Below are 14023 nucleotides of genomic sequence, written 5' to 3'. Positions count from 1 at the left end.
AGTGCTGTGAGAGAGAAAATCATAAATGGAAAGCCACAAATAATGGCTTCTTACATTTTGCATTTCTACTAAAAATAAGCAATTTCAGGCAGAAAATAATCTTTTTACAGCAAAAACACCATCTTATAAAGAGCATCCTCAGGCACTCCCAGAGGAAGAGGGCAGCTTAGCTTTTAGACACAGGGGAAAGGGAAAAATGACAGCTCTTATGTTTCTTGTGATATTTTTATTAGTCTAATTTTTAAATGAAAAACATCTGAGCACTTATAGAGCACTTTCCAACTTTAAAGTGCCTTGTGCAGCTTTTCACAAAAAAAATTAATAAATAATAATAATACCTTATAAAAGTCTGTCTTCAGAATAGCACTGTGTAACAAGTATCGTTGTGTCTATTCTGCAGGTAGGAAAACAAATGCACCGAGCATAACTAGCCTTCCCAAAACTGCAGAAAATGAATGGCAGCGTTATGACTCACATATTAGGAACAACTTACTTTCTGTAGGGAGACCACCACAGATCTCTGTTTCATCCCTTTAAATGTTTGAACTATTTTCAATTATTTTGATACAAAAATGTAATTCAATCATTTTGATGTCTTTCAAAAGGTGATTCTGAACCTCTGTTTCCAAGTTACTGGTTCACTGTATCTCTTTAGTGAATATAATAAATATTAATTTTGCTTTAGTATTGTTAAAATATGCAAATCAAAGATCGTTCTGGGAAGAGATTAAAGTTTCGTATCAGTTGAGCAAGTCTGGGAAAATAACTTCTACGAGCAGAATGGGAACATGCTGTGCTAACTGCAACATGTCTTGAAATTCGGGTTTTTTACTCCTTGTTCTCAGTCTTAGGCAGAGCAAAGGGACATGGTTTCTTCAGGTGACAACTGAACAAAACAGTTTCTTCAAATCAAAACCACAGTGACAACCTGCACTCTCAAACACCAGACAGAACTTCATCAGATATTTGGGAGTTCTTAAAGCGATTATTTGTAAGCTCCACATCTGGTAATTCAGACCCAAGTTGTTCTCCCACATCACAACACACGAGTATCCTTCATTTCACCACAGTGCTGAGTTTAGGAACCGTTTGCCATCCTGGCCCTTCTCATTACTCCCCCTGGAAGATCAATATTAGTTAAGGACCCTTATCTATTTCTTTCTCCTGTGTCTCTCTTTCCATACTCCCCTTTAGGTTCAGCCTCAGTTTATTGCTATTTTAATACAAAATTCCAGCATACAAATACAAAATACAAATACCAGCATAAAAACCCTTAATTTCCAGACTCACAAGAAACCAACTCTCCGTAACTTCAGAAGGCAAACCCACAACACCAGTCTCAGTCCTGTTCTGTCACTGCACACACTGAAGACAAACAAACAGTTAATACAAGAAACTTCTCCTCCACATTTTTGCTTTTTAGGCTTCTGCACAGAGACTTTGTCCTCCAAAGGGACTTGGACAAGGATTGTCAAAGACATTGCTGAAATAAAATGATAAATGTAATTCCCCTAACAACTAAAGATACATTTTTTGGAAATATGAAAGGCCTCTTCCTGTGCACCTGATTCCAGGAACTAGATGAAATCCCAAAAGTAGGGGACAAGTAGCATTTATTACCCTTTCTGATCATTTTTTTCCTGCCTGATGTGGTCCTTTTATATATATATATTCATACTTATGAATTGAAGTATATATATAGGCTTACATATATCTCTCTGTATATATTTGCAGTAGGAGATAGCATGAAAATTTCCTCCTGCCCTCCAGCCACAGCAATAAGGGACTATCAAAATTCCAGTTCTTTGGGTAAGGATGAGATTTCTCCTTTTATGGCAACCTTCACTCACAAAGGAATTTGGGAAAGGTGATGCACTTAAAACAGCAGCCAGCTGCGCGCATGGTGGTAGCAGGCTTGCACACTAACTCTCTTTGGCTGGGATGCTGCCGGCTTGGGTTTGGGTCTGGCTTCCTCAGAGAAAACACCTTGCCTTCTCTGTGGTCCCTAACTGCAAGGGAGATCCCAATTAAGTGACACTTGCCCTTCCATCTGCAATAACTGTGCCTCCGATTCTGCTCCCGTCGCTCCTCCTGGATGTTCCAAGACTTGCTCCAGCACGTTCAGCTAGAGCAATGCTGATATTTCTCAGTATAAAAACTAAACCTTCCACTAACTGTACAAACAAAACAAAGCAAAACAAGAAGCAACTCCCTAGAGAAATAAACAAACAAACCAAAAACAAACAAAAAAAGGCTCCAAGGGTTGAGCTTTGTCTCATTCAGAGGGCAGGACCCTGGTGTGTCAGGCTGTTTACAGAAACAGAGCACCTAAAAACACCTCCCTTGAAGACCTTACTAGTTAAGCAAATGAGTTGTGAATAGTATAGAGCTTTCTACATTGAGAGATAACAATATTTTATCACCATAAAATGTAGAGTAAATATATACAGTATCAAAGAAAAATATTAACTGACAAAATACACATGATGAGGGAAAAGAGACTGGGAAAATTAAAATTAATGTGACCAAGATACCAGAAAATTTCATATCCTACTTGGAGAAAATACTGGAGTACAGAAAATAATCACCAATCCTACACAGGAGTCATCCTATCTTTTTATTTTCATGGGAAAGGAAAAGTTTAATAAAATTTCTCCAGTTCTCTGCCTACTTGTTTGGAAAAAATGAACATGGAAAACACTTGTTTTAAGGCTCTGCTTTCCTTTTTCCTTCCAGGAAAAAGTAAGCAGAAAAAAAAAAGAAAAAAAAATAATAAAACATTAAAGCAAAGGCTTTTGTGAAACTTACTTGTACTTTTGAGCATGCTTTATTCTCAGAGACTTTGTTTCTGATTGACAGGCTGCCCTGAAAAGAACAGCATAGGCATGAGCAACTCCAGGCGCACTTCACGAGAGACGTGGTATTACCAGAAATGGACATTTCTTAGCACGTTGCTATCCCGTTCCCCTTCTGGGACTGGCTGGGCTGCAAGAGTTAACGTCCTTGGAAGCCCTGTAATGTGTTTTTACTCCTCTAGGTCTGGGTGCATCTGGAGGCAACATCTGGGAAAGCACACTGGAGGGAATGGGAGTAGGGAGGTCTTTCTCGCCTTCATGCCACTGCAGGGCTGCAAATGGTAGACCACAATCATGCCTGAGACCTCAGATGAACTGCAGTTCTTTGGAGGTAGAATATTAAGCACTAAATGGCTTACTGAGAGAAAATTTTATTCTGCATAATGAAATAATCATTATTCCCTCGTGCCACACACAGACAAAACACATATGCACCCCATATTCACAAAGTCAAGGGGCACTGTTGCAAATATTTTTCATAACCTAGAGACTGAAAGCAATCACAGACACAATTAGACTTGCTTTCCCATCAAAGTGCCTTGGAATAACCACACGGGCACTCTTCCATATCGGCACGGCATCAGACCTACAATGCAGAGAAATGACTCCCTGGGTGTAAGGTGAATTCAGAGCTCACAGAACACGCCAGAAATGAAATCATTTAACTTTCCACGGAGCAGCTATTGGAAGAGAACTGGATGTACGAGCTCCCTGTGGTATGGACACCTGCCCGTAAGTAGCTGGACTCGGACAACTATCCCCCTACATCCAAGTGGCTAGCAGAGGTTCACATTTCTGAACATCACCTTACCAGGATGTGGTGGCCTTGGTGAGTCTGCCTTTATACCCTGGTAGGTATTCTACCAGCAGACACCCTATTTTAAATACCTCCTAAATTCTGTCCTGAAATCTGAACCCAGGAACATCAATAGGCTGAGGCTTCAGCAGTCCTGTTTAATAAAGTATTTGTCTATCTTCTAAGCAGAAATTGCATGAAGAAAGGGCAAAAAAGCTAGACGTGAAGACTTCCACGAAATATACTGGTTTCCACATTAGAAAGCTCAACTGTTTATTGAAACTGGCAGTAAATTTAAAACACTAAATGAAAATATTTCTTAAAAAATAAAAGCATCACCCAAAACAAATAGAACCTCCCATTTTACTTAAAGAAAAGTAATTTTTAAATTAGCTTTGTTTATTTAAATTCCTAGGTTCTGAAACAGCATGTGAACCTGCTGTTGCAGCTTTTTTCACTCAGCAGATTTACGTGCAGGAGGAAGAGCTCTGGGATAAGGGCCCTAAGAAGCATGTAGGACATGAGAAAGAAAAGCTGGGCTTTTGAAGAGAGAGTCTGGCGGGCAGGTGACAAAGAGGTGTTAATTTTAAAGCAGGCCAAAAATCTGCACAGTTCAGGTCAAATCCAAGAGGATTATTTTAAAAACGTTGCTTCCTCCCAGTATTTGTCTAAAGAAGGGATTACAAACCTGTAAATATCTCTCTGGAACGTATAGCTAGCAAAAGGCATTCAACAGACCTTAAGAAAACAACAGGTAATGAATGGAGTTTTAAAGCCTACCGAGCAAAAATAACTATTTTGGTGCCTCTGATTTCTGAAGTCTGCTCTGAAATTGCTGTAAGGAAAATGTGAACAAAGACTAATGACAGGGGCCCTTTCATATTAAAATAATATATGGAGCAACAGTGAGTGAGAGGAATGCAATGTTTGAAAAAGCACAGACTAAATAAAACACCCATGTACTCACTAGCCCTCTCTCTTCTAGGGTGGTGTCTCAACCTAGCAAAAAAGGAACTTCTTGGGGAGGAAATGTTGTCATTTTCTCAGGTACAAAACCACATTTCTGAGATGTTTAGTGTCTCCACGTAATGAGGACACACTGACGAGGACCCCCTGACACTAACAAATAGGCTTCATTACGTCTGAGGCAAAGGTATTTGCTCTCATATCTCAGGAATGATATAGGCGTTGATCAAGGACAAACCCCTGAACACTAAAATAAATTATTTGGCCTGGGGGCTATGTTCAGCCTGCCTCTTTAAGTGCAGCCACAACTTCGGCAGCAGGGGCACAGAGAAGACCAATTTGGAATCAGCATTGGTTGGAGCTCACAGATGAAAATCTGCAGCCACGGCCCTGTGTTGGAGCCCTACAGGAGCTGCTCCAGATAGGGAGGAAGCTTCCTTGCCTTCCTCCACCCACTGGAGGCAGGAGCAAAGCCACAGTTGTGGCTGGATGACACCCTGCCCTATGCTCATGGACTAAATCCATTCCCACTTCATGTCACTGGAACATCCCAGGCTTCTGCTGCCACTGACTCCAGGAAGCTACTCTGCCACATTCCTCTAGAAAGTAGTAACTAATGACTGAAATAGCTCCGCATTGAAATACAAAGTGGTGATTATACAGCTACAACACCAGCTATAAAGAAAGTCCTACAGAAGTGAGAGACAGAAAGCAATCACTTCTCTATCAGATGTAAAATCATGCTGCACATAACTTTGAAGCAGGCATCTTATTCCTTTATTGAATTCTTCAGGATGATTCACACAACCGTTTAAACTCCTTGGGCCTTTCCATATGGTAAAAGGGTAGCCACAACAAGCTAGAAATGGATTTAGCTGTGAGCAACTTTAGATGTGAAATCCAACACAAATCAAATTTCCCTTTAAATGACTATGTAGTTAGTGGGTTAGATTTCTCAGGTCATAATCCCCGTGCTAGGCACCGCTTTGACTGTGATGCATTCACACCACAGTGTACTCTGCATACCTAGAAGAAAGGGAAGAGCTTTAAATATCCTCCACATGTACTATCCATTATACCTGTTTCAAAGTCTCTGTGTTCTTTACCAGGCCCCTAACAGACAGTATAATTTGCCTCTTCAATTTACATGCTATGGCTCAAATTTACATGTTCTCCTTATTTGAGAGGAAACAGATGATGCGTATGAAAACTGGGTCACAATATGCAAAGGTCAGCTTTGGTACTATTGGTTAAAAGAGGATACCACAGACTAGTATTTGTAGACCAAGAAGCCTCTGGATCAAAAGTGAAGTTGCTGGCCAGTGGGACAATCTGCCCTCTATGAGGTCCAGGGCATCGCCCACAGCCAGCAGCACGGAGGTGGGCTCCCTGCAGTGCCTCTGCAGGCAGGTAGAGCCTGTCATTGTTTGACACTCACACTTCTCGTTACTTAATCTATTTTATACCAAAACAACTGAAATCACTATGAACACACAAGGTGCTGTGTGCTTTTCCTATGATCACTGATGTCTATCCAAAAGGCGTTTTCACTTTCTCATGCCTCCTTTGCACTGTTATGGCAAGTAGACCAAAGGGTCCGGGGTGTTTGTTCTTGTTCTCCCTCTTCCCTCTCTTAAAACTCACTCCCTTGTCCTCTCATCATTCCATACACTCCCTTTATCCACAACCACTATGCCAACGAAGGCTATAATAATATATACCTGAGATGTATTATTTCACCTGAGACTTAACTGTCTTGCATTTGACCTGATAAATGGTGGCTTTGTCCCGTCACTGTCACCATATTCAGCTCTTACGTTTAGTCTCATTATAGTTACAGATGATTGAAAAATAATGATACCACATGAAATTTTGCAGGGAAATTGCAAACATTTTTGACCACTTTGTAGCTTTTTGGTGATGTTTCAGAAACATCCAGCCAACTAGAGAGGAAGTCAAGATACATGCCCTCAAATTTTTGGCATGAAAACGTATGTCTGCTTTTTGCCAAAATAATGAAATCTTTAACACTTAGTGCCAATTTTACAGCTCCACAGACGCGTGACTTCCAGCTTCACCAACTTCACAGATCAGTTACTAAAATCTAGTTTTTATAACCCATGTCAGCTTCTCAACAGAAGGCATGATTTGACTCTTTGATTTACATAAAACATGCCAGATTTTCATCATCTCTGTTTAAAAGGAAGAGAGTCTGTAGATCTTTCACAAGCCAGGTCTAGTAGAAAAGGAAACAGTGATAAGATAAAATTTAAATATTTTTAGAATTAAGTTTTGATGGTAAAAAGAATACACTGAGTGGAAAGAACCAGTATTGCTTAGTCTCAAATGCTCAGCTGTCCTACTGGAAGTGTCAGTGGCAAATTTAGTATCTACTAGAAAACCTGAAATAGCAATTACATATCATAAAATAATGTTACATTGTTTCCCTATCTGTCTTCAAAGTAAAAGAAGCAAACTAACAAAGATGAGTCCCACCAGGTCTGCATAGGTGCACGCCTCACAGGGAACAGGAGTTTCAGCTCTCCACCATTAACTCCCAGGGCCGACACGAGTGCCTACACTAAACACAACAGACCCAGGCAGATGGGGAATGCAAACCAGAGCTGCTAGCTTTCCAATACTTAAAGATTACTCATTTATAGAATCACACATTAGTAATTTTCTTTATGTTCACTGAAGCAGAAACTAACTCAGCGTTAACTCCGGTGAGCCAGTTTCTCAACGTTTTCTCCTTGCAGAAAAAGATGATAAACCTGAGCTGCAAGATTGACTGCGAGTCCTGAAGGCTCTCCATCACACCCGATACCTCCTGATAGCTTTATTTGACGATCTGGCAAAACAACAACAAGAACCTGATACTAGAAAGAGAAATTCAATAGCAAGCGCTTGTGATTTATGAAATGCTCCAGCGATTACAGGTTTCACTTGCAGTTTTCCCAGTTTCAGAGATGATACCTAATTCAAGCTCGCCCCCCAGTGGCTTCCATGCCCACTCCACTCCACTAACGTTTGAGGACACCGGTGAGAACTATTTGGAAGCTGGCTGGTGGTTTACTTAAAAAAAGTGAGGGAACACTCAAAGAGAATGGAATGCAAATGTTATTGTGTGTAATATTTTGTTTCAATTTTTAATGAAGTTCAAAAGAAATGTACTTTCCAACCAAGAAAGCTGTTCATCCTATCAAAATTCCGTATTATTTTTTCCTCTGGTTTCCAAGTGAACGTGCATGTTTTAGTGACTATGTATACATAGTAAATGAAAAAAATAGTTTTCAAACACATCCTGCTTAGCTAAACAATTGTTAGCAAGATCAGCCTGCCTAAAAAAAAAAAAAAAAAAAAAAAAGGCCAGATTATGCAATGTTGAGTTTCTGTGATCTTTCCTCAGAAAGTTGCCTATTCAAACTTGCTCACCCTTGCGTGCATAGCTGTCATAATTCATTTATACTTATCCAAAACTGCACACTAATTATTGTGGGTCATATGTGAATAATTAACTTATTTTGCCTGAAGCAAAAGTAAAAGCCAAGATAAAAAATGTAAGATGAGATTAATACATAGAGTATGCTCATGGCCAATGCTACATGTAAGTCAGATTACATCAACATCTTACCAAGACCTGAAAAGCATTCTGTGAAACACATTTTAACAGCACAATATGGATTTTCTCACTGGATTACTGGTTGCATTTAGTGCTCGCCTTCTCTCTAGACTACGCTTCTTACGTTGCAGCAGGCACGAAGACATGACAACATAAAACAGTTAACAACTGATATTTAATGAAGGTTTTTGATTTGACGTTATTTTTTCTATTGTATTTTCTTTTCTCCCTGAAGGAGTGAACTAATATCCAACATGACTATAAAATATTTCAGGCAGCTGCCTTTTGGGGTGGGGATTCATTTCAGCCAGCTAACAGGCAAGTACCTGAGTTTCCTCTGTATTCAGCAGTGAAACAGAAGCACCTTCATATGCCAATCCCTGGGTCTACCTGAAGAAGGAATAATGTGCCCCAGAGGTGCCAAACCTCTTCTATGACTACCCAGAGATCCCAGACAGATAGCGTAGCCTAGACACCCAGCCGCTGGGGAACCAAAGCTGGAGAGACGAATCAAGCGTTACTTTTGGTACAGAAACTCCCTTTGTGCTACCAGAGAGTTATAGCTGCAAAAGCTGCAATTACCAACACCATTTTATGCCTTCAGTACCTAGTTTTGAGCACCTGAAATGCATAGCCTGAGCTTCAGTGGTGCAGACTATCTAACATTGATTTGGGTGTGTTATACAGAAGAGCTGGTCTGTCATGAGATCACTGATGAATTACAGACTCATTAAAGAATTGGGCAACAACTTAGGAATCAAGATACAAAGAAGGAAAGGGATGGAGTAGAGTTACATTGAGATAAAGGAAGTAAAAGAAGAATGGCAGAGAACAAGACAAAAGGGTAAGGGTACATAAAATACATTAGAATACAAAATATACAGGGGAAGAATAAGGAATAGGGAAAAAGAATTAAGACACAAAAAATAAGAGAGAAAGCTCAAGCATTAATGGGAAGATTTGAAGAAATAAGAATAATTGGAGTGGAGAGAAGCCTAATGAAATACCCAGAACATTTATGCTGTTATAGGAAGGGACTCTACAGGAATCAGTTTAGTGGGGGGTATTAGGATGGAGTTCTGTTCAGTATTCCTCTCAACAAAAGTCCTACCAACCAAAAGACACATTGGAAAGAATGATGAAGAGGTGACTTCATCTGAAATGGAGAAGTCATTTTTTAAAATAATATCTCATACTCTTTAGAGTACATCACACCACAGAAAGCACACCAGGTTCTCAACAAAGAACAGCTTTGTGCCATATGCTGGACAAACACCATCTTTTCTCCAAGGAGTTACAAGAATGTTGAAGTACATTAAGAGCAGAGAGATCAATAAATTTAATTTAAGTAGATCAGCAGCAGAGTTAGGAACAGCACTGAAACTCAATAGTGTTCTGTCCACTGCCTTTTTAGCCATTTTAGAGGTCACCTTTTAAATTGCTCTTGATGACCTCAAAAAGCTATTCCTGAGTTTCTCCAACATAAAATTGCAACAATTACACACCACTGCTTCAGCTACCCTCACATGTCTGTCATGGGGAGTAGTAATGACCTATAAAGTTAATAAAAAAGCCAGGTATTGATTAAGTATTATCATCACTGAATGGGATCCAGCTCATCTAGGCACCTCTCTTGCATTTTTGGTGAAGGGACCTAGTACAACCTATTCTTATTAAGTGACAGTATCCCTTGGCAGTATGCGTTAGGTGCCTCTGAAAGCATTCAGAAAGAAATCCTGAGTTCTTGAATTTACACTTGGATTGAACTGAAGGTATTTAGTAGCACCTGTCATTGAAAGGCTACATCTGTAAAAGCAAGTAATATAATAGCTCAATAGGAGCAGGTCTGTAGAGTGAAAAAGTTGGTGAAGATCCATGTCCACACTCTTTCATCTTCTTGAAGGTTTTCCTTGGACAGACTTTGGTTGGTCCCAAGAAATGATCATCCATTGTTGGTTGAAAGACATTAGATGTGTCCATGGAGGCCACGTTTCTGTTTAGTTTCAGCTGAAAGGGGTCCAGTAAGTGCTATCAGTGCTTAAATGTTGAGAAGAAAAACATAGAAAGTGGCAATGAAAGGGAAGTTCAGTTCATGGTCCAGCATGCCAATACAGGTGTACCTGCAGACCTCTCCATTATTTCCATCCAGGCCTTTGTTAGTGTAGGACGCAAGTTCTAGGTCCTATATTAGGTAGAAAGGAACCTGTTTGTCTTAACCATGCAACACAGTGCCAGTAAAGCCTTACCTGTGTGCGTCCTCCGGTGGGCCTTCAGGTGGGAACTTTTTGTGTACACTTTGTTGCATCCCTCGAAGTCACACCGGTGGATGCGCCGCTTCCTGGAGTCTGGAGACTCAGACCTTCTCTGACGCCTTGTGCTCTCAATACTGAATGGTGAAATTGAACTAAAAAAAAAAAAAAAAAAACAGAACAGAAGGAAAAAAATGAAGCAAGAGCACAGTGCATACCTTGGGCCCCAAAACATCAGCAGTAATAAATCACTATGCCAGAAGTGACCCGAGCAATTACTTAAATATTTCCTTTTCTGCAACATAGTCCACAGCACCTCTTTGAAACAATTCATGTTTGAACGAGAGTATATTTTGCAGTATGAAATAATTGAAGTCTTGATTTAGACATGGTTATTGCCAGAGAAAACACCATGATCCTTGAAATACTGCTCCAATAATGAACTAGTCTGACTTTATCTGAGCTTTACTTCAACTTCACTTGTCCAGTTCCAAACTCACTGAACCCTTCTTTCTAAACAATTTCCTAGATAGACTCCATAATTTCTCATTGATAAGCTTACATAGATAAAAATCCTGACACCTTTTGTGAAAAAGTGTTTCCAGCACCCAGATCTGAACTATGGATCCTTGTATTTGGCTAAATGCCTGTTGCTTGCCTTTATACACATTGCCAAGAGATCCCTATCACCCTGCAGCAGTGATTTTTCCATTTCCTTATTTAACAGTTCTCAATTACCTGCAAGTCAATGAATTTTATTTCCTTTCAGACCGATGATTAATAAAAAAAAAAAAAAATAGTAGCACAGGGCCGGGAACAATCCCCACAGAAATGCATATGTTCACTGAAGATACTTTGTTTACTCCAGTGTCCTAAGGCCTATCAGTCACCCCAGTTTTAAGTAATTAAAGTGTAATGTTGAAGTCATGTTGCTTTGGTTTATAAATACACTGCATATCAAGTCACATCCTTTAAGAAAGTCTGCTAGAACAATGCACTAGTCTTGGGTTAGACAAACTTGTGTCATAAAACATTATCAAGTTGGTATGCCAAGATCCAAACCCTCATCGATTTTAATTATATTACCCAGCTATAAATCATTAATGATTGATCTCCTTATCAGCCCCATTACAGTTATACTGCACAGCAGTTGTGTTCACCTACAGTTATACTAGCCTGCTCGGTTACTTTGAGTACAGGAACAACATTGCCCTTCCTCAAGTTTCCAGGACTTCCACCACATTCCCAGGTTTATTGGCATTCATGGAAATGACCTTGAGGTTTGTCAGATACTCTTTTAAACTCTTAAGATGCAAGTTCTCAGCTCCTGAAATAACTTGAGACCATCAAATGGAAATGAATTACAGGGAAGGAAACTGAATCTGCTCATGAAAAGAAGCAAGACCCTCTGGGGAAACTACAATACTAACAATGGCATTTGAAAGAAATACTGATGCTGAGAAGCTCCTGTGTCAAAATCAATATTCGATCCTCTGTTACAATAGCCAGTGTTGTTACAGCTGTAGCTGTTCTGGCATCAGCTTCACTTTCAGGGATTTCCAAAATTTGCTGATGATTGTATCGGGTTAAAACTGCCTAGAGCATCTCACACCATTAGCATGTGATTTCACTGATGTTCCAATTTATTGCATTTCAAGTCTCTAGCTTTCAAATTTGTGGTAGTCCGAACTATTCATCTTTCTTTTTGTTTCAATGCTTTTAAAGTACAATCCCAATTAAAAACACTACTTAGGAAAAGGAGCGTTCTGACAGTCCTTTTTCTCTTAACACAATATATACTTCACCTTCAGGCAAAGAGATTTTTCAGATTAATTATTTTTGCCTAGAATATGATATGTGTAAATGGGCATGCAGGGAATTTCTGAAATAGAGGAAGAAATGGACAGGGGGCCATAATATGAACATTAACTAGCAAAAAGTAGTCCCCAAGAGAGTAAGACACATCAGCACTTTAACTATGTGACAGGAATACAGATATGTTTAGCTGTCACGTATACGGCTTAGGAATTGTATTTAAGCATCTGCATCTCAGGGCAAATTAAAGTCTTGGGTTAGATGATTAACAGATCAGTCCCGCTACTCCAGAATCTTTTTTTTTTTTTTTTTTTTTTAACACCCAAACAGCTAAAATAAAAAGCAAACGTAAATCAAATCTTAAAGCTCAGTACTGAAGGTACATAACCCAGTGCACAGGACCAGAAAATCTTTATCATCAAAAATAAGCATTTGTGCATCATTTTTGCCGCACGGGATTTACAAGCTGTTTTAAAAGCCTGTTTTGTAACAGGGCGTTCAGGTCCTGGATAATACCGTTTGTTTAAATGGGAGGAGGATCAAGCTTACAATGCTGCTGCAATTGCCAGCACTGAGGAAAAAAAAAAATGAACCTTGAGCACAGTCAGCACCTCCTAAGAAGTTAGTTGTCACGTACCAGAAGGTGACCTCACGGCATGAGCTGCTCTTGCTTTCCTGGGGGTTTACATGGAGGGTGTAAAGTGGTGCCACACAATCAGTGCTGCCACTTCTAAATTCTTGCTAACCAGCAGAAGGGACACAGGTGACAGCTGAGAGCACCCCCCAAGGGGATCTTCTCTAACCCCTGTGCTGCAGGGGAGCCCCATAGTTGGCACCCATTTTAGATGCAGACGGGCTCACAGGTGGAGAAAGCCAGGCTGGACCTGAGGACCAGCTTTGTTTGAGCCTTGCACAACCCCTGTGACTGTTTAACTGGAGACACCACAGGAAGCGTTAAAAAGAGACTACAGATGTTTTTTTTGTTTGTTTGTTTGTTTTTTTTTTTTTTTGCATTTCCTGAGGTTAATGCCTCTTGCAGGGACTTTTGGTTCAGTTCTTTTCATGCTCATGTAGCAGTAAAGGGACACCCTCCACTTTCTTGAGCAATTTCCACAAAATAACTTCACTGACCACACATGGTGACAGAAAAAAGAGCAAAGTCCTCAAAATCGTGTTTTGTGTCTTTTAAAGGCCATCGGGGTTCTGCCAGGCAGCTCTGCCTGGCACAAAGCTCCAGAACTACTGCTTGATGGCATCACAGCAGACAAGCACCTTGAGAACAGAAATGACCGGGAACTCACAGGTATTGCTTTTTCTAATGATTTTTTTTTCCTGTTTGCAATGTGTTTAAAATCATGTAAACCAAAAAATAAAAAATAAAAAAGGAAAACATACGTTAAGAAAAAAAAGCAACCTCTCTTGACCAAGTGTCCCTCGCAGACTGCCAAGAGTGAAGACCTGGAAGAACATCAGCAGCTGCCAGGGTGCCCCGAGGAGGAGCTGCCAGTTCTCCTGCTGACATCCAAGATCTCAGGCAGCCTTTAAAACTCAAGGTGGGGTTTAGCAACAGGACTGACACCGTATGTAATATCCCAGGAAAATTGCAGGATATATCAAATTACTGCTGATGCGTCAAGTTTGGGAGATAAAATAACGAAGAAAAAAATCGGGTTCTGGCTTGTCAGCTTGACATTTATTTATTTGTAACTCATTATTCCTA

The 14023-nt window shown here is 40.0% G+C and overlaps 1 protein-coding gene across 7 annotated transcripts in view; it reads right to left on the bottom strand.

The window, feature by feature from the left end:
• Positions 1-14023, bottom strand: part of KLF12 (Kruppel like factor 12) — a 240533-nt gene that overhangs the window by 7491 nt on the left and 219019 nt on the right. For all 7 annotated transcript variants that reach the window (XM_035320664.1, XM_035320694.1, XM_035320655.1 and 4 more), the window contains one exon: positions 10486-10643. In XM_035320664.1, the coding sequence (XP_035176555.1) occupies positions 10486-10643 (158 nt within the window). The remainder of the gene's footprint in view (positions 1-10485; positions 10644-14023) is intronic.

This window comes from Oxyura jamaicensis, chromosome 1 (genome assembly GCF_011077185.1).
Source record: "Oxyura jamaicensis isolate SHBP4307 breed ruddy duck chromosome 1, BPBGC_Ojam_1.0, whole genome shotgun sequence".
Classification (NCBI taxonomy): Eukaryota; Metazoa; Chordata; class Aves; order Anseriformes; family Anatidae; genus Oxyura; species Oxyura jamaicensis.
Note: the sequence above shows the minus strand (reverse complement) of the source record. Positions and strands in the feature narration are given on the sequence as shown.